This window comes from Perissodus microlepis, chromosome 3 (assembly GCF_051167445.1).
Source record: "Perissodus microlepis isolate ML-2025 ecotype Zambia chromosome 3, ASM5116744v1, whole genome shotgun sequence".
Lineage (NCBI taxonomy): Eukaryota > Metazoa > Chordata > Actinopteri > Cichliformes > Cichlidae > Perissodus > Perissodus microlepis.
In genome coordinates, this window is record NC_140463.1 from 26,954,819 (window position 1) to 26,975,488 (window position 20,670).

Below are 20,670 nucleotides of genomic sequence, written 5' to 3' on the forward strand. Positions count from 1 at the left end.
GCCAGCGACGCATATTTTGTGACAATGGTACATCCTCTTCTAATGTCTAATCATCGATAACGTTTCATTTTGTACAAATGCATTTTTCCAAGTTTATGTTTATGGGATAAAAGGAAAATAATGTCCTTTGTTGTCACTTAAACTGATTCTGAAGTACAATTTTACTAACTCAGAGGTCATAGCAACTGTGGCAGTAGATACAACTGTAATGTCCACATTTTGACTTTTTTTTCTCAAAATGCTCAATAATTTGTTTTTCTTTATGTGTCTCAAATTCTCCTTTCTACTATCCTTCCCACCATCTTCAAATAGATGTGGGGGAAGTATCCGATATCTACAGTATCACTGCCAACACTGATGTTGGTACAGAATCGATGGTAGTGCGATTGTCTAATAACCGGTCGCGGCAGATGGCTGCTCCTACTTGAGCCTTGTTTTGCTGCAGGTTTCTTCCTGTTAAAAGTTTCAATTCTATTCTATTCTATTCTAAAATACCTTACCTACCCAATGGCACACTGGTTTAGTGTGTCTAATACCACTTGATGTCAGTGTTGCAAAGCTTTCAGCTGAAATTGTCAATGCAAATGATTGCTTTTAGTTTCCAGTATATGAACTCACCTTTGTGTCACATCAGTTGGATAGGGACTTTCTGATATTTTACTCTCTGTGGTTGTTGTTTTGTTTTTTTAAGAAATTAAGAAATATTGAGAATCATGATTTTCACAGCTTAAAGTTGCCTTATTGTTAGCTGCTAATGGCTAAAACATTCTTAACCTGTAAGGTGTGCTCTTCTCACCTTTCTTTTAAATGATATTTCTTAACAGCAGAATCCTTTAATGCTTTTTTGATTTTTCATTTTTGGACAAAGACATGACTCAGAGTGTGCATTAGCAGTCACCTAGACAAGATGGAATAAACTAGCTGTCCTGTGAAGGAGAGTCTTAGGATATTGGATAGATTATATGAGGTGAAAAATGAGTGCCTCCACTGTCTTTTTTTCTTTTGGAATCACAGTTCAGTTATGCAACCAGAAGTGCAGGAATCTGCCAAACAGGACACAGGTTCAGTGTTACATGAGCATATTTCTTTATTTCACTGTCTTGACAAACACATCTTACTCAGGTTAAAACTAATGCAGGAAGATTCACAAACTAAAGCTTTCCTTGATTCATAGTTAGGTTCAATATAGCAGTTAATATAGAGGCTCATTCAGATTACCAAAAAAGGAAGAAAAAGGGTTGCTGTATGTACAGAGTCAGAATAACTCATCAGAAAAGGAAAATGTTAAAGTAACAAAGTAAAATCTATATGAATCTATAATAGATCTAGCAGCACAGAGCATCTCAAATTCATGCCATGTAATATATATTCAACAACAAACAAAAACAATACCAGTAAAAAGCTGCATTATAGTGACACATCACCAGTATAAAAAAAAAAATTATAATGTGCATGCAAATGGGTTATTTCTCTTCATAAACTTTAGGCTTGTTTTTAGGAGAGCAGTACAATGATATATTAAAAATAAATTAACATATTCAATAAATTACAATTACCCAAACATTTCTTTGATTGTGAATATGAAGCACTGTCACATTTTCTCTATAAACATCTAAAAAGGAGTTCAGCTCTTCTAAAGTTTTTCTTACAGATAATTAAAAAAAAAAAAAAAAAAAAATAGTTGCGAGAGTAAAATTTACCAAACAACACTACTAATACTTCCACTGCAAACATTTTAATATGTGTGACAGGAATGTCAATCATGAAACTGCATTGTACTGTCTGCAGCCAAAGTGACCATTACAAGCGTCACATGTGTTGCATTCCTTGCAGCACAGTTGTAATTTACTCGAAGTACCTCGAATAGAATAAACCAATCTGAAACTTCATATTTAATGACAGGTGCAAAATGAATCAACAGTTCCATCAGTGAGCCAGGAGAGGGCGTTGGTAATCTTTTATAGATGAGTAGCAATGTGCTGGAGTTGCTCAAATACTTCCAGTGGCCTCCTGAAGCTCCTCTCTGAAGGTGTTAAGTTCCACTATTGTGTCATTGAGCACGGCTGCAACTTCTTTTAGTCTAGCTACCATCTCCTTCTTGCAGCTTTTCTTCAGCTCCCTGGAGTCCTTGGTGAAGTACTTATCCATGCCTTCAAAGAGTCCTTGCACTGAGGCCACCGCTCCGTCAGTTATTTCCGTCGCTCGCATCACGGAGGAGTCGACCAAGCTTATTATTTGGACGGCCCTGCGGATCTCCCAGTCCTCTGAGTAATGCTGGGTGCCAGACCTGAGGAACGGATGGCCTCGCAGTTTGTACAAGCCCTCATTGACAAAGTGGAGGATTTTGTTGATGTCCAGCAGGTGAGTCTCATACTCCTGCAGCACTATCTCAACCTAAAGAGAGTCAGAAAAGAAAAAGTCAGGTTCAAGCATGAGATGAGACGTGATATTCATTTTTAACTTTTACAAAAAAGTTGCATTAAATCCTCAAATGAAAAGTAAAAACACTGCTCTGAGAAGTTTCCAAGTAATCTACAGCACTGCGCTTTATAAAACTGCAGCTGGACCTGGGATATAGAGTATGTTTGGGGAGTGCGACTGTCTGTGCAGTGTCTATTTGTGTCTGTCTACACGTTGGGTGAGTGCCGAGTATTTGGTTGTGCATATGGGGGTGGGAATGCACGTCTGTGTCCGCGTGTGCCTGTTTGTCTGTGTCTATATGTCAGGTTGGGTCTTAGACTCAACCTCTCTGGGTACATCTCAGGCCCTCTAAAGTACGGAGGCCTATCTCCCCTCACCACACTCCCTGCCGGTGGCTGATGCCCTTAGACGTTGGTGTGTTGGTGGTCCTTGTCATCTGGGGCTGGGCGCTCATGCATGTACCGGCTCACTCCTGGTGGCCGATTGGCGGGGCCGGGCGCCTGTGGCCCGGCTGGGCTCCTTCCGGGGGGTGGGATGCCCTCAGGCCTCTGGCCTCTGGGCCTGAAGCTCGGTCCTCTCTGGCACAGCTGGCTGCCGGCGGAGCCCGCGGGCACGCCACTGCAACCCCCTCTGGCCTCTGCTCCGTAGCTGCGGGGGGACCTCTCGTTTGGGGCTCTACTCAGCTCTTCCCAGGAGGGTGGCACGGTTCCCCCCCCCCTTTGGTGGTCCTCCTCGGGTCCTTGTACTCTGGGGCCTCTGGATATCTGGGGCCTGGATCTCCTCCATACCTGCTTCATGCCCTGGTGGACGGGGCTATGGCTCCCTACACTCCCTAGCAGATCGTTACATGGAGAAACCTTTGGAATACAAGCATGCTGATCCACACAGGTATGCACACAGGTGTACACACGGGTGTTCACAGACGCGGACTACACCTTTCTTGGCTGCTGCCTCAAAGCACATTGTGCGCTGTCTATCTTGCGTGCTGCACAATATCGTTTAATATTTAGTATCTACTGTTATCTACTGCTAGCTAGTTTATTGTGATGGTGCTGTTTTTATTATGTTGCTCTTTGTTGTTTGCTTTCTCTTCTGTTTTTTTTCTCCATACAGGTGATCCAGGCGTTTGGTTTGTTTGTTTGTTCGTTTTTTCCTTTCTTCCCCCCCTTCTCACCATCTCTTCTCCCCTTTGGTTTTCTTTCTCTCCCTCTCTTTCTTTCATTCTTTCTCCCTGTCCTATCCCCCAGTCACGTCTGTCCCGTTTGTAGCAACCGGAAATAAAATAAATACATAATTATAATAAAGGTCAATCAAATGGACCAATATGGCAAGGCCATGATGATCCACTTGGTAAAATAAATCCGCTTGGCATCTTTCTTGGCCTTAAGACAACAATTCTGATGGCTAAAGATCCAAACAGGACACAAAAAAAAAAATAAAATAAAAAAAATAAAATAAAATAAAACTGCAGCTTACCTTCTTCTGGTCCTGCATGTTGTTAACATTGTCCGAGATGGCTGCAGAGGCCGAAGTTATTCCTCCAGCTGTCGCCACACCCACACCTACAGCTGTAATTACCAGAGAGACGCCAAAAGTGAAGGGTGCCAGAGCTAAACCAGCAATAGCTGTCACACTGCCCACAGCTGTAGTGGTGTGACCAGTGATGCCAGCAATCTTGGCTTTCTGGTGGAACTCGTTGATGTCGTCAGCAATGGCGTGGAGCTTGATGATGTCCTGCCAAAGGACCTCGGCTCGCTCTGTGAAGACCTTGTTGAATACACGCAGGCCTCGATGAACCTTGTCTGCCAATATGGTGAACGACCTGGGAAGTAATTGAGAGCCAAAGCAGAGAATTGGAAGCAGCGAGTTAAAATCGGATTCTTGATAAAATAACATCTGGGATCCCATCAGCTTGTCTGCTGACCTGGCATTGAAGAGGGCAATTTTCCTGGCTTCCAGTTTAGCCAGAATGTAAGTGAACCAATAACATAGATTTGACAGGCAATGCTATTTTTTCCAGGCATAATTTTGCACCACCAAAATGATTCACAACACATGGCATGTAATGTGACCTTAAAATCAAAATGACATCAATGGGATCAAAATGTCAGGGAACAGAGCAGAAGGCAGCCAACAGGGCAAAGAAGCACTTTTATAAGAAAGCTTCATTAAGAGAGTTCAGTCTATTATAAGGAATAAAGGTGGCCCATACCTGATAATTAACTTTCAATCACATTACAAACTAGTTCACCTTATCTACTGTATTTCCACACGTTTTTGAACATTTAAAAAAAAAAAAAAAAAAAAAGAAAAAAAGAAAAAAACCCAAAATAAGCACTGCACCCATTTCCCATTTGCCTAGAAAAAAATATTTTAAAAAGGAGGGGTTAGTACTTATTTACTGAATGACAGATTACCACAACATTAACTTCTGGTATCAAGCTGCAAATTACTGCACGTACTTTGACTCATCTTTCATGACTATCTCCTCATCGTCTGATGCCACCTCGTCCCATTCTGTAATGCAAAACAAGCAAAAGGTGTTATTTAACCTTTGAAGATATGTCAAAGTGTTAGCTTCCTTTATTTCAATGTGAACAAGTCTGATTGTGACTCACGCTCCACTGTGTTCCACCACTCCATCAAACTATCAGTGTCCTGTGAAAATGAAGTGTGACAGTTTACTTGAAAGATCAGTAAACAAGCCTGTTTAAAATAGAGTATCTGCAGTGTTTAAAAAAAGAACAAAAAAACAAAAACAAAAACCGACCCCATCCTCATCTTCATTCTCATTATCTGCCAAAGCCTGCTCATCCATCTGAGCAGCCCGCCACTCTGCCTAAATTGGAAAGAAGGGGTGGACATGACCAAAAACAAACCAGTGATTGAGTCAACAAGTCTCTGCAGCACACATTCATACATGACTTATCAAAACATAGCATTAGCTGAGCCCTTGCACATATCAAGTTGTAGTTGGTGTGTCAGACTATGCAACTAAACCAGTCTGGCCACATGTCAAAGGAATGTGGTTCAGAGAGAAACAGAATGAAGGCAGCAGTGAGGAACAAAACATTTCATTGTCAAAAAGCAGCCGACGACTGAGAAACTAAAGTTTGCCATGTATAAATAATGACAAAAATGTCCTTAAGGAAAGGAAAGGAAATCACTCAGAACAGTTTGTTTGATCCTGTTTCAGGCTTCGGTTCTGTCACAGCAACACACTCTTCATTTACTAAATCAAGCTTAGAACACAGTTATTAGTGTAAAATAGTAAAACTGGTAACAACGCTGTACCCAGCACTGATATGTGTTCCAAGTTTATCATGACAGCATTGTTAATTTAAAGATTATTTAAAGGTAAAATTCTCCATGAAGATGATTCGATGGAAAATGTTTTAACTGAGCCTGAAGTTGTTATTAAACTCAAAGCCAAGTCAAGAATGTGTATCACATTCCAGAATAACCTGAGAGGAAGTAAATGCTTCTTATTAGGACATCAATACTGGTGTGATTAGATAAGGATTATGGACAGACTATTCATTGCTGTATAAGTCAAAGTACTTTTGTAACATTTAGGGGTTTTTTTCATGTTAAAAGCCATGAACTCACCCTTGCAGCCTCTGATAGGTAGTCGCTAGCTCCTGGTGGATCTTCACTCTCTGCATGTGTGGCTTTGTTCTATGAAACAGACAGAGTAATGATGCGGTCTTGTACCTGAAGACCAGACAGCAATAAGAAAAACTCCTGCAAAGTTTAGCAAACCTTATGTTTCAGTTTTTTTGGGACTTTTTTGGGCGACTTTTGAAGTTTTGAGGTCTTTTTCTGTTGGCAGGGGAGAAAAAAAACCACAAGTATTTTTCAGTAATATATTACATGATGGCAAAAGAAATCAGAAGAAGTAAATCAAAGTGAAATGAGTACCTGTTTGTAGAAGTCCACTTCATCCTGTTTATCTTCATCATACATCTCTCCGGGACTCGTGAAATCTCTGTCTGTCGTGTAGTCCTCAGCAAACACATTCTGCAGAAGCAGGAAGTAAATAAATGAAACCCAAAGCTCAATAAGTGTTAGCAATAGTGTGTTATGCTAATGATTGTAAGATAAACATACACTTGATGCAAGCTGGGGTGTGTGGTAGCTGAATCCGATTAGTTCACTCTGTCCATTGGCTGTCTTAGCTTTTCGTGGCACAGGAAGGCGAGGTTTAGGTTTTGATTTTTTCTAGCAGGGAAAAAACAATTTTATTTGTCATGGTGACAGCACAAAGATGTATTTAACAGCACGAATAGATCAGAATCAATTTCCAAGTCACTCGGCAAAAAAAAATAAACATAAAAAAAAATACCTTGTTTCAAAGATTTTAATGGTAATGTTACAAAACACAAATTTGAGAAATTTTAAATAAAAAAATCTAAATCTAAAATACCGGTTTGCAGTCCTCCATTTCATTTAGCTCTTCACTTTCTAGCTCCTCTGCACACCAGCTGGTCTATCAGATTAAGAAAAGAAGAAACTTTATGAAAATCAGAAATCAAAAACTCATTACTCACCATCCTGAATCCAGATAGTATTACTCAGAGCAAAAATATTATAATAAAATTCCTGAATATTCAATCTGTTATGAAGTCACCCTTAAAGCTGTAACTAAATCCTGCTGAGGACAAGTCATTCACAAAGCATACAAAAGCTACTAAAGGCGATACAGAAGGCGTATTTTTCCCCTTCAGAGGAAACCAATAACTTAAGTTTGCATAATCCAATAATCTTTTTAAACTTTCGAGGACACAATCATCTCTAAAGTATGAAATGAAAGACGGCCAATCAAAACAAAGCAAACTTGTCCTATTAAGATTGAAGGTGGGTTCATTGAGTCACATTTAACTCATGCATTCAATAACACTAGTACATGCTCATGGCGCAGTATTATTTGGTCTGTGATTTTAGTCCATTGTCAGGTGGTTGCTAGGCAACAACACGTGTCATAGGAGGCATCGTCCTAATTTTGTGGCAATAAACAACATCTTAGCATTGTGAAATTTAATATCATACAATACTGTAAAGAGTACAGTTTAAGCCCGTTGGTAGGTAGGTGGTTGCTTGGCAACATGAAGACATGTGATAGAGATCATTTTCAAGGAGCCAAAATATGTGTGTCAAATTTTATTGCGCAACTCTTAATTGCAGGCAAACAGATTCCATGTATTATAGTAAGATAGAAGAAAATATCTCCCCTTTCATTGGTACAACTCCTGGTAAGCTTGCAATTTGAATTTCCCATCCATGTGATAATTTCATTTATCAGTTCTGATGTTAATGTCACAATATGACAATATTGGTGGGCAGAATGATTACAAGGCTTCATTACATCAAATACCATTTCAAACTACAAGGTTTCTAAATAGTAATTAATATGGAATGTAATCAATAATAGTAATTCATTACAAAAACTAAACATAATATTATAAATAATGACAATTAGGTTAGTTAAGAATACATCTTTTTTATGTACCTATTTACTTATTTTCATTCTACTATAAAAAGTGCTTAAAAACAAAACCATGCTAACTCTGTTGCTTCGCCCTTTTTAAAGGGTGAGCAAACTGGTTATAAACAGGACACCGAGTTATAGAAGACAGGTTTATGCCAGCCAAATCTGACTGTTACCTTCTTATCAGGTGTGTAGCCATGTGCACCACAAGCTCCGTCATGTGATTTCTCCTACATGGAAAAACAACAATCTCAAGAATGTGATATGCCTTCATACCACAAATACCACATTTGAGCAACATCACATGCAACGTCCAAACTACAGGAGTCCTAGTTTACACACTCCTACCTTTGAGCCTTTATGAGGTGTATAACCATGAGCTCCCTTTGAATCATCATTTGTCTGAAGAGAAAATAGTTTAAAACATTTTTGCATTTTTTTTAAACAGTTTTTTTGCAAATTACATGATTTTTACTTACAAAGCCGTAAAAGCTGAAATTTAAATAGTGCTCTGTGTGTGTAATACCTTAACTGGAGCAATGACGAATCCTCTGCGTGGCACAAACTTTACTTTCAATAACTTTTTGGTTTTCTGGAGAGAGAAAAGACCATATTTCTTAAAATGCACGGCAGTCTGCAGGCTCGGTTATTTATCATAAGCATAACAAAAGCAAACAAATTTCAGAGCATGAACCTCTCCGTGAGTTTCCCCTTCTTCCCCCTCTTCACCACTACTTTGCTCCAAAGCTGCCCCCTGTAAAATGCACATTATCCATTGTTAATGCAAATATCAGACCCCAATCACATGGCAGCAACTCAAAGCATTTACACAAAAATTGGGGGAAATTCATGTATCCATACCAACTACACATTCACACAACCTACCTTTGATGCATAAGGTGAATGTCCATTCAAGTCCTTTTCCTCCAGCACAGGGGAATTGGCAGATGGTCTCCTAAACAGGTGACCAACCTTTGGCTTCACACTTTTCTTCTGGTAATAAAAACGTATTGTTAATGAACAAAGTTATGAATTCTACTGAAATGTTAAAAGAGGGAGGAACATAATCTATACTTTGTAGTCCATCTCCTTGTTATCTTCAAACTCTCCTGCAGACATGTGCAGCTCTGAAAACTGTTCCTGAAAATAAGAACGACACTTTTAAATTAGCGTGTTCGCTAGGAATCTAATAATGACCAACTTTACAGTGAAGCAAAACGTCATGCCCAGGTTTTATTAATTATTACTTTAACTATAAAACTTTAAAGAAATTCTAAACTATTGGGAGTGTAGTGGTTTACAGATTTGCCTAGCATTTGAAAGGTTACCTGAGGCACAGGAATGTTTCCCACTTGAACCATTACTAAAAGCACTGATAATTTTATTTGTTCTTCCTAGAATAATGCTTTCCCCTTTTTTCCAGTTTTATCCTTCAATATTGCACAAACATTGAATTTGGACAATCTAGTGTTACCTTGGACGATTTACTCGTGAGGGGCAGCGTGTTGCTCTTCCCGTTATTTATGTCATCAGGAGACTTGCTCTAAAAAGTGAGAATCCTTGGCATTAAAATGACAAACAGTCACACAGAAAGAAGCAGGGAAACTGTTTTTGGTAGCGTACCTTTGACCCTCTCCTGGACAAGTGGGACATTCTGAATGCCTTGTTCTTTTTCTATAAGAAATACTGGAGGTGAAGCTACATGCAAGACATAGGATGTAAAACAGCCGGGAATGTGTAACAATGAATAAAATGAGATCGATGATACCTTGCTCTTGCTGTGACTCCCATCTTCACTACTTCCTCCATCAGAATCGGCCATTGCCTAAAGAAAATATTTTGGACTTTTAGCTACTTTTTGGTTTAAAATAACGATTAAAAAAATAAAATAAATAAAAGCTAGTCAAATAACGAACGGTGTCTGACCTTCAGCGACTCCCTTCGCAGTCTCAGTGTTCCTGACTAGGGGAAAAGATATCACAGGTTTAGTAGCTTGAATGTTTTTAGCATAATTTTGCATAGACATGAGTTCATGATGTTCTCCAAGGTCAATTTTAAGAAATGTGTTCTTACAGGTTTGAAGTTTGGGTCTAGCTGAGGACTGTCATCGGGCCAGTCTTCCACACACCTTTCCTGTTTTAAGATGTTAATAAAACAGATCTTTATATTGCCAGTTGCCCACCCTCTTGTAATAATTCATGTTACAATATGTGTTTGTGCAACAACAGCATAAGAGCTTATGTGACGCAGTGGTGGTGCCATTTAGTTTTAGTATGCATATCCACCCTAAACAGAGTACATTCCTGCGCCTAGTGAGGTTTGGCTTCCATTTCAGATGGTCTCTCTTTACCATCAGGTCAATATACAGCATCAGTTCATCATTCAATAATAACATTGTCCAATAGACAAACTGCCTTGAATGTGATCGATTGGTAGTCATAAAGGTAAAATTTGACTTCACTGGTCTTGTATCTTTATATGGAATGCATATTAAGCCAACTGACATTATCCAGTAGTAAAAGTGTCTTAATGTTCATTCCATCCAACATTTCCATAGGATCTCATAAACGGTGTCGCCTCGGTCTTTCTGTAGAAAGTCCTCATCTTTATCGCAATCTCTGGAAAATTTGTGATCAAAGTCTCATATTTGATTAATGAAACTTACCTGCCCAATAAACAGGATGTCTTCAAAGACAACATAGTTCTCAGGCTCCACTGGTTTCATTTCCTGCACAATTATAATAAATAAATATTTATAAAAATAATATTTCCTATTCAGAGCATCATAAAAAAAAAACTACTGTTTTAATCTCTTCTTATGTGCAAACCAATTACCCAAATAAATTTGAAATTTGAACCCCATGGCGTACCGGAGTTTTTTGTTTACGGCGAGTAATCGGTTTTAGATTTTTGAAGGATGGTTTGGGAGAGACCTTCGGTACACTTGGTTCAGGTTCACTCTAAACACAGCAGCGAGGAGACAAAGAAGGCAGTTAAAAGCACAGTAAATCCAGCATATTTGTCAGCTCAACAAGAGGAAACTTAGTTTTTAGCCTACAGGGGATTCCAACTGTGGTGCCATTTCTGGTTTTAGTGGCTTTTCTGGCTGTGGTGGCTGTGGTGGCCGTTCTGGCCTTCGATGTCGAGTTCGAGGAAGCGGCTTCGGCGGACGTTTAAAAGACTGCATCTGCGAAATTGATTATAAAAGAAGCCATCAGGCGCATGTCGTATAAATCAGAGTTAAACTTTGCTGCTGATATACAACCTACTGCACAAAGGGAACTTCATCACAGCACACTTGAATGTACAGATAATGAATGATGGTTGTTACATACGTTGCTCATTCTACTTGGAGATTGGCCAGGTGAGTCAGACAGATCCCCGGCCTGAATGATGGGGGTCGGCTGAAGAATGTCATGCTTGGTTCCCCGAGGAGTTGTCAAGGTAATCTCTTGTGGCTTTTGGAAAGGCTTTGGTGGAACTGGTGGCGGAGCTTTTGATTTTTTAAATACATGTGAAGATGATGCGTCTGGCACATCCAATTTCAATTCTGAAGGACTGTTAAGAGAAGAGTATGAGGAATCTGAGGCAATATTTTTGGAGGCCCTTCTCTGTGATGGAAGTCGCTGAAAAATGTCTGGGGTCCCACTAGAAACATCCTGGAAAGGGTCATATTTTGTAAAGGGAGTGGAACCAAATGGGTCATCCAAACTGGAGACATCTTGGAATAAATCCTTTGCGATCGGGCTTGCGAATGGATCAACTGAATTTGTCGATGAAGTGGAAAACACACTCAAATTTTCTTTAAAAGACAAGCCAACAAGTTCCTTCTCTTTAGTATCTTGTTTGTCTTTCTTTGTTGAATCTGCCTGAAATAAATCAGTTTCTTTGGTTGGGGCCGTGTAAAATGGCTGTGGTGACTGAAACAGATCATCCACCTTCTCAGTGGCAGTATAAAATGGATTTGCCACAGTAGATTTTGGAGTCTGGAACAAATCATCCTCCTTATTTAAAGGAGATGTGAATGGGTCTACAAATGTACTGGCAGGTTTATCAAAAGGGTCCGCCTTCTTAGCCCATGCAGTTTCGAATAAATCTTCCTTTTTATCAGCCTGGAAAAGATCGTCCTCTTCGCCTTTAAAGAGGTCAGAGCTTCTGGACGGAAAACTCTTAGACAGGTTCTGCGCCTGAGCCGGAGTTGCTTTAAATAAGTGTGGAGAGTTCAGGGTCACATCATGAAAACCATTCACAGTTGCATTATGACTTGGTGCTGATCTGTGGAAGAGGTCTTGGTCATTGTTGTCATTTTGGCTTTTGAACAGGTTGTTCTTGGGTTCAGGAAACATGCCTCCATTTTCAGAGGGAAGATCCGGAGGAGAGCTCCGAAAGTCAGGTGGAGACACAAAAAGGGAATCACAGTCGACGCTCTCCGAAGTTTTCTTTCTTTTGTCCTCTGTTATGTCACCTTTGTTTTCCTGATAGTGGAGCACAAGATTATTCTTTAAAAAAAAAAAACAAACAAACTATAAAACAAAAACGTGATGTTGTCATCTGGGTTTAAAAGCATGAAATCAGTGTAATATACATACCAAGTAATATGCATAGAAAGGGTTCATCCTGGAAGAACTCCCATTGACTCCATTCCTCTTTTAAAAGGAGAGAAAAGGAAGTGATTTTAGTCATGTCATGCAAAAACATCTCAGGGCTTAACAGGAAATGTTCCTCAAACAATTACACAGATTGTTTCATGGTGGCAGGGTAGTATTTATGCCAAGTTTAACTTTAGTTGCTTCAGTATTGCCCACAATTGATCTTTTCTTAACATTTCAATGGCCACACACCAGAATAGTGCCTCTCGCAAAGTCATTTGGAAAGCATCGCTAAGAAATGCTTCTTTTAATGACAGTCTAATATTAATCGCTACAACATGCTGACAAGGCACTTTATTAATAGAAAAGTCCAGTCAGACAAGATCTCTTGACAACAGCGTGATTAGACAAAGGGTGCAGCTTTAACCTGTGACACAGACAGAAGAGGAGGACTTATAAAAACACAAAGATGAGTTTGAATTAACACAATCTCACAAACTCACCTGTGGTTCAACGTTGTCAGTCACATCTGACCATTCACCACCCTGTGGGCAAAAAGTCACTGACACTAAAAAGAGATTTCTAGAGTGAAGTGTTTACATAATGACATTATCAGGACGTATCATGTGTTTGTTGCCTGACATGCTAATCAGTAAATACACTTTTCCAGGCATGCGACATGCACTTCCACACCTGTCCATTAAACTCGTATTTTGGTGCCGTTTAAACCATAACTCACAAGTATGACAGAGGCACATCCAAAAATTTTACACAACCTGCAGTTCTGTGTAAGTGAAAAACTGCTTTCTACCCTCTGTGTTTTGTTTTGTGCCATTCATTAGTCAGAATTTCAGGTTGTCACAAATTGTGACTTTCTCATTTAAACTTTGGAGAAAATAACAAAAAAAACAACAAAAAAAAAAAAATACCACACACCAAACTTTAGTTGTTACGTCAAAATTCTTAGACAGCCTGAAATTCTGACACCCCCCTCGCTTCTTCCTCCAAAGAAAGTATGGATTGTAGATAGAAAGCAAGAGCGTGCATTTGTGTGTCTGCTCACCTTGTACCGATTATGGAAAGGACTCTGGGGAACTCTTTTCAGCATATTCTGCAGTTCCGCAATACTCTGTAAAGATAACATGCGTGGATTATGGTCCGCTTTTCTTTGTTGTGAGCCAGCGAGTACAATACCAGTGATAGTTTGGTATCAATGGAATATTTTCAGATTGCAGTTAAAATGATGACGATTATCTAAACAAAACAGCTACATGTAACTTTCTGAGACTTAAGGATGTATTCCTGCAGAAGGTTCTTTTACTTTTAATCACAGTACATACAGTATGTAGAGGCTTAAAAGCAGCTTTACTTTTAGACTAGACTGTTGCATGACATAAAGAAGTTACGCAACATCTACTTTAAAATGAAATCCTGTAAGCCTACTCCTCCTGTAGAATCTCGTGTTTAGAGATTAAATGAATCAATGTATGTTTGTGATTGAGAAGTCCAACAGCAGTGATTGCACAAAATTAGCTTTGCTGTGCAAAAGGCACGCATGACAGGAGGCATCTTGATATTCTGGGTATGTCAATCTAGTTCGTTTGCCTCAACAAAAACAGCACAACATGCCAGCAGCAGTACAGGGAAACTGGCGATGACACATGAAACCATGAAGAGAGAGTGTTTACCAGTCTGAGGACATAATGTGAAAACTGTAGTATATTTTGAGTGGTTCATTGAGTAGTGCACTTTTAAGTACTCACACGTCGTCTCTCTCCAGATGCAGCTTCTGATGTTGTCGCCTCTCCGTGTTCGTCCCCTCCCTCGATATTTTCCTACAATATTCAAACAAATCAAAGTAACCGATTACCAACAATGAAGCTGCAGTTTCTGACAATGGAAAGTTTTAAACCTCCTCAAAGCGTCAGCCTGCACATTCTAATTAGTTTGCAACAGTCTCACACTGATTATTCGCTATTTATTTGAAATTCTTTAATACTCACAGCCGCATCTTCCCTCATGATGAGCAAAACTGGTTAATTTTTTGATGTTGAAGGTGAACCGGTATGTGTTTCCCCACCTGTGTGAGTTATCCTTTACACAATCAACTTTCTATTACATTTAAACGCAGCAGCTCCTCTGGACCTACTGGAGTGACGTTTATAATTAGCTCTGAGTCTCACTCACCTGTGACAGGTCGGCCGGTCTGAGGATTTTCAAAATAAGAGGATTTTCTGCACATGCGAATCTTGTTCCGTCCGCTTGAAACCCAAATAACACCAAAATTCACGGCTTAAGAGTGCCTTCGACCTCTACACATTATATTTTAATTCTTTAATTTTGTCACGGCCATTTAAAAAGCCAAGAATGTAATAATAATAATAACGATAATTACAATTTGATAGCACCTGTTTAATTTCCCGGCCTTAAAACGTTGTTATTGTCCTTTGATCGCTCTTTCATGTCAAGGTTGAGCAACCACAGCTAAAAAATTATGCTTCTCAATTTGTTTAAATTAAGAGCCGTTTTTTCACAATTATTTTGAAGGTAAATTTCCGGTCTCTTACCTGTTCGGCCGGCTTGTCGTAGCTGCTTTTCTTCTTGATTTTTTTTTAGCTGCAGTGCGAACCGACCGGTTATCCTCTCCCAGCTTAACCAGGCGGACGTGACGGTGTATTGTTATTTATGACACCTACTTTGAATACAACAAAGCTCTCTAATGTGTAACAAATGGCATGAAAGCAGACGCAGACTGACTGAATAACAATTTATTGTTCAGATTTGGAAATGCATAACAGGAAATACATCATATCTTCGTCTTCAGTTGAACTGTTATATAAGTAGTGAACCCATATGAACAAAAGCCATCCTCATGTCCAGAGCCCCTTGTTACTCCAGGGCTTTGGTCATGTCAAAGAATAGCAGTATGTGGACACTCAGGGAGATTATTAAGATTTGCCTCCTTTGCTGACTGAAGACACTGGATTCTTAGTTTAACAACGTCAGAAGTGTCAAATGGCAGAAGCTCTATAGAAGATCTGTATAATCTGATTGTGAGAAATGGTCTTATTTCTATGGGAAAACTGTAAAATACAGCATAACAAAGTGTATGTGCGACTGTAAAATGTGCTGACACCTGCTTGCCTCTGCAAAACCTTCAAACAGGAAGTTCAATTGAAATGACTCATTAGACCAAGCTCGCAGACAGCTCAAAAGCTCATCAGCTTTTCAATCTTCTCCCACGCCCACTCTAAATACGGTCTGGAAACTAACAGCTTCACCGACACACATGCATGTCAACACACAGCATATTCAAATGTAACTCTTTATTTTCTAATACATAATCTTTATAGGATCTTTTAAGTTTTGTGTGCTCTTTCTCACACAAATGTTACTCTTCCTCCATCCCAAAGACAATGCTGTGTAGTCTTGTCCAGCACATTCATTAAAAGACACAACATGAGCAGTGATGGTTCTGGTTGGCTCATGCTACTGTCCTTTTTTGTTTGTATGCCTGTATCATTTATTCAGTTCATTGTAAACAAACAGTAAAATGCCACCAGAATTCTCTCTATACATGAGTAAACTTTCTAAAATAATACAGAGACTTTATAAATGGATTTCTTTCAAAAATCTAGCTAAACAACACAATTATTCATAATAATTAACACGTGGCTAATAAATGTTTAATCAAAAGCTACAAAGAAATGCTTGTATCAGTTAACCATAGGATCAACTATTTTTGGCCCAATACCAATAAATTAAATACTTGTAAAGAAATGAAAGGAAAACCATTGACACACATCATGCAATTCTTTCCACAGACAAACAAAGAAACTTGGCAAAACATGGCATGACTTTATCCAAGCTGGAATTACCTGTATTTTATGGCTATCATGTCCTGCAGAGCAGTAAGTCCAAGAAGTGTTAAACTGAAAGTCTGAGAACTGATTTCTCCAACTTTGATAGACCATCTAAAGTAAATACTGTTCAAAAGGTAGTCATACTGTTGTTATTTACATCTAAAAATGATATCTTTAAGCATGCTAGAAAAGCACATTTTCACCAGCTGTTACACTCCTCTGCACTAGCCATTTCAGCCAGCCTGCTATGCCATAGCCTGCTGTCTGAACTGGCTGGTGCCACCAAGGCAAAGACTAGTGAGCTCCCTGAAAAGCCTGCCTCAGGTATGCTTTTATCTCCTCAATGTGTTGAGCTGGTGCTAATTGGCCATACCTAGTCAGGTGTGGATGAAAGCATACCTGAGGCAGGCTTTTCAGGGAGCTCACTAGTCTTTGCCTTGGTGGCACCAGCCAGTTCAGCCAGCCTGCTATGCCATTTTAAGATAAAACCTCTTCTTACTAACACTCTGGTATTCGTCTCCTATTTTTATGTTGCAGCTTTTGAGCCGGGTCGTAACACCAGCTAATCAGTGGACACTGTCATGGTTGCTCTTGTTCTCTCTCTCTTGGTCAGTGTGTGTGGCATTTGTGGTCACCTCCCTGAGTCCTGTCGTGTCTCTATGCTCAGCTATGCTGACTCCCCTCCAGCTCATTGGTGATCAAGCTGACTACGTAAGGCTGGAACAAACATTCATTCATAGCCAGAATGTTGTGTTAGCCAGGTATGAACTCTATTCATGTGTTTGTGTGCGCCCTGTGAAGTATGCAATGCCTGACTGCCACTATTGGAATAGCTCAAATGTCAAATGCTCACTCTGTGGTTACTGCCTTTTCCCCTCTGTTTAGTCTGCTAATAATAATTTCTACTGTGCTCTGCCAGTCTACGACAGACAAATTGATTTAGGCTTAATACTTGCTACAGAGAAACTGTTACAGTGTCAAAGAAATGAAAGAAAAACCATAAAACCAATGATTCGTATCGTGCCATTCGTTCTACAAACAATCAAGCCTGCCAAGAAGTGACATGACTTTAGCCAAACAGGCAGGCTGTTTATAGTCACCATGTCCTGCCCTACAGAGCAATAAGTTCTAGAAGTGTTAAGTAGAAAAGTCTGAGGCAGAATATCTAACTCTTATTTATTATTATAGAACTCTTATTAGAGGAAGCTCAATTTTTATACTTATCATGTCCAACTATATCTAAAATATCATGGAAATATTAAAAATGCATCTGAAGGGTTCAACTCTGACGATGTTAATTATGCATTTTTGCTGTGAACATTCTTCACAGTTCACTTTCGAGACAGTTAAAGAGGTTCTGAAGATGAAATATTTCACAAGCGAGAGGCATGTCAGATACACATACAGGGAAAAGCCCAAAATAGTATGTGCAGAAAAAAATCATTGCCCATGAATGTTTGACCCCTAAGGGAACCCATGTTTCTGTTATGCTATAGGAGCATGTTTATACTTATAATTGATTGATTGTAATAGTTATAGGGATTTAGATCTGATTCAATGTTTAATCATATTAAATTAAAAATGCTTGCATCAGTTAATCAGAGGATAAAGTGTTTTAGACTTGATAGTTTCAAGAAAATCCACGATTGTCAAAGGGATGGAAAAAACCTACACATGTTAAAATAACATGTATTTTACACACATGTGTAACACATATGATGAAATTCATTCTGCAGACGAAGGTTGGGTGATATGTAACAGTTTTCCAACCGACAATCGTCAGTCCATTAAATTACGATAGGTGATATATTCACTCAGGTGACTTTTTGATGGGTGGAGCAATGTGATCATGCACGACTGATTTGCTCGTTTAGAATTTATAAGTTTGGTTTGGAGGGAATATTTTGCCTTCTCTTGTTTCTTTCAGTATTATTAAAGCTACTTTTTGGATTATAACTCAATCGTAATCGTAATCAATTTTAAATCAATCGCTGCATTTTGCGCACTCTGACGAGGAAGAGGGTGCTGTCAAAACAGCGCTATTACTTTTTATGTTGACTGCTTCTCTTAGCTTCAACCAACATTTTTTTTTTTTAAAGGGATGCCAAATGCTGTCATTTTTTCTGTAAAGCAAATTTACCTTGCCTATGGGTATAAATAAAGTTACCTTGACCTTGACCTTGACATTATTAGCTTACTCATGGGCAAATAAATCGCTCTTAATAAATAAATCGATAGTTTATATATTCATCCAATCGCCCAACCTTACTTACTGCAGACAAACAAGTTTGCCAAAGATGTGGCATGACTCTTTCCAAACAGGCAACGCCTGCGGTGTCTAGTTAAAGTTACAATGACCTGACCTGAAGGGCACCAAGTCTAGAAAGGATGAAGCAGATAAATAAAGCAAATAAATAAAATGATTATGAAAGCTTTATTCCCTTTTTAAAACCCCCATATTAGAGAGAGAGAGATGTGATTTGAAAGTATTGTTTTCAAATGCAGATAAAAGTTTTGCTGTGGCAAAAATATAGACTGTACATATAGATTTTTTTGTAGATGAGTTTTTAAGTAGCAAATAAAATACATTTTTTTTGTTCCTCAAGATCTGCTTCTTTGTATTTGAAGGACACAGTTTGAAGGTAAATAAATTACACTAAATGCATCATAAAGGTGGGAATTGCAGGGAATTCCCTTGTAGGCAGGTGAAAGAGAAAGTAAAACAAACTAAATAAAGACCTGGAATGACACACAGAGGCTGCAGTTGATCCGAGGAGTTGACAAGCACAAGTCGACTGTGTTCTCATCTCATTAACAGGCGAGTATCAGACTGAAACTATATTACATAAAATACAAAAAACGTAAAAATGCTAAATTTGTTGCAGGTTTTAGTTTTTGATTGTCACTTCACAATATGCAATGTTGAGAATGACTGCAGCTCTTTTCATTTCAGAGAGATAACCTCAACTTTTTAAATTCTTTTCTGACCAGATTTTTCCACTCCTTTTTCGAAAATGGATAATGATGAGGAGCTTCTCCTCAAGAAGCTGGACAGTCTGGTTACAAACATTAAATGGGGCCCAAAGGAAGTCAGTGACTTGTTCAAAGCTCTTCTGAAACGATATGAAAAATCAACAAATGACAAATTAACAAATCTAGTGTCATGGATGATAAAAATGTTGCATTGCATAGAGATTCATTATATTTCTCCATGTTGGAAATGCAATGGTGGAAAGACACTTCTGAAACTTGTCCAAGATGAAAGTATAACAGATGAAACCTTAAAGAAGTTTTTGGCTGAAGACAGAGAGAAGACCCTGGATGAAATACTTGATGAAATCCGCCAAGAACATTTGAACCAGGTTGATGGACTTCTAGAAGACGTCAGAGACATTGTATCAACATTTCATATACAGGATCGCAATGATGATTCTGTGAGGAGGGAATTGAAAAACACCTTGCAGAAGCTCTGTTGGGCAGTGGAAAAAACGTTTAAATATAAGCCACGACTGACACAGATGGTGAGCTGGTGTCTCATGGCTCTTTCAAAAACAGGGCGGTTAATTCAGGTTGGGACTGGGGAGGGCAAGTCCTGTATAGTGGCCATGTTTGCTGCTTTCAGAGCTCTGAGAGGTGAAAAAGTAGACATCATGTCAAGTTCATCAGTTCTTGCAGAAAGAGATTTTGGGGAATGGCAAAGATTTTATAAACTTCTGAAGATCAGCGTAGACTGCAACACAAACAAATTAAATGAAGAATTAAAAAAGTGCTATGAGTGTAAAGTTGTTTATGGCACTGCCGAACAGTTTGCTGGTGACTGGCTTAGACACCACTTTCACAGGGAGGACATACTTGGGCAGAGAACATTTCAGTGTGCAATAGTGGATGAAGTGGATTCACTGATGTTGGACAAGGGGCATCATATGGTCTATTTAAGCAGTGACATACCTGCTTTGCAGCATCTCAACCCACTCCTGGCTTTCATATCTAACACTGTTAACCAGTATGGTAAGATTGATACAAAAACAGTTGTAGGCCCAAAACACCTGTGTTGTCAAGTTGCGCTTGAAAGCATAAAGGGTGAAGATAATGACTTTATTACTTTTCAGATAGCTGAAGACACAGGCATACTGACGAACGGCTCAGTCGAGAACTTAAGAAAGAGTCACAGCTCCTTAACTCTACTAAGTGTCAACAGTAGTGTTACTGTTAAGGAGCTGGCTGAGTTCTTTAACAGAGTAGAACAGAGATTCCCATCCTGCCACTTTGCTCTGTACTGCATAAACAGCAGTGGCACAATAGAGGAACT

At 39.1% G+C, this 20,670-nt stretch overlaps 1 protein-coding gene across 1 annotated transcript; it reads right to left on the reverse strand.

Annotated features, from left to right (window-relative positions):
- Positions 1 to 1,072: 1,072 nt before the first annotated feature.
- Positions 1,073 to 14,698, reverse strand: LOC146390781 (uncharacterized). Its single transcript, XM_084923773.1, has 30 exons — positions 14,502 to 14,698; positions 14,262 to 14,333; positions 13,562 to 13,627; positions 13,002 to 13,043; positions 12,499 to 12,555; positions 11,245 to 12,384; positions 10,968 to 11,096; positions 10,780 to 10,869; positions 10,575 to 10,637; positions 9,983 to 10,042; positions 9,836 to 9,871; positions 9,678 to 9,734; positions 9,533 to 9,583; positions 9,384 to 9,452; positions 8,984 to 9,049; positions 8,795 to 8,902; positions 8,604 to 8,663; positions 8,436 to 8,501; positions 8,258 to 8,311; positions 8,086 to 8,139; positions 6,848 to 6,910; positions 6,532 to 6,642; positions 6,343 to 6,441; positions 6,184 to 6,243; positions 6,031 to 6,099; positions 5,192 to 5,260; positions 5,040 to 5,079; positions 4,884 to 4,938; positions 3,898 to 4,243; positions 1,073 to 2,394 (listed from the first exon to the last, which is right to left on the reverse strand). The coding sequence occupies exons 1-30, from the start codon at positions 14,517 to 14,519 to the stop codon at positions 1,990 to 1,992; spliced, it is 3,675 nt and encodes a 1,224-aa protein (XP_084779899.1). The 5' UTR covers positions 14,520 to 14,698; the 3' UTR covers positions 1,073 to 1,989.
- Between the last annotated feature and the right edge of the window lie 5,972 nt (positions 14,699 to 20,670).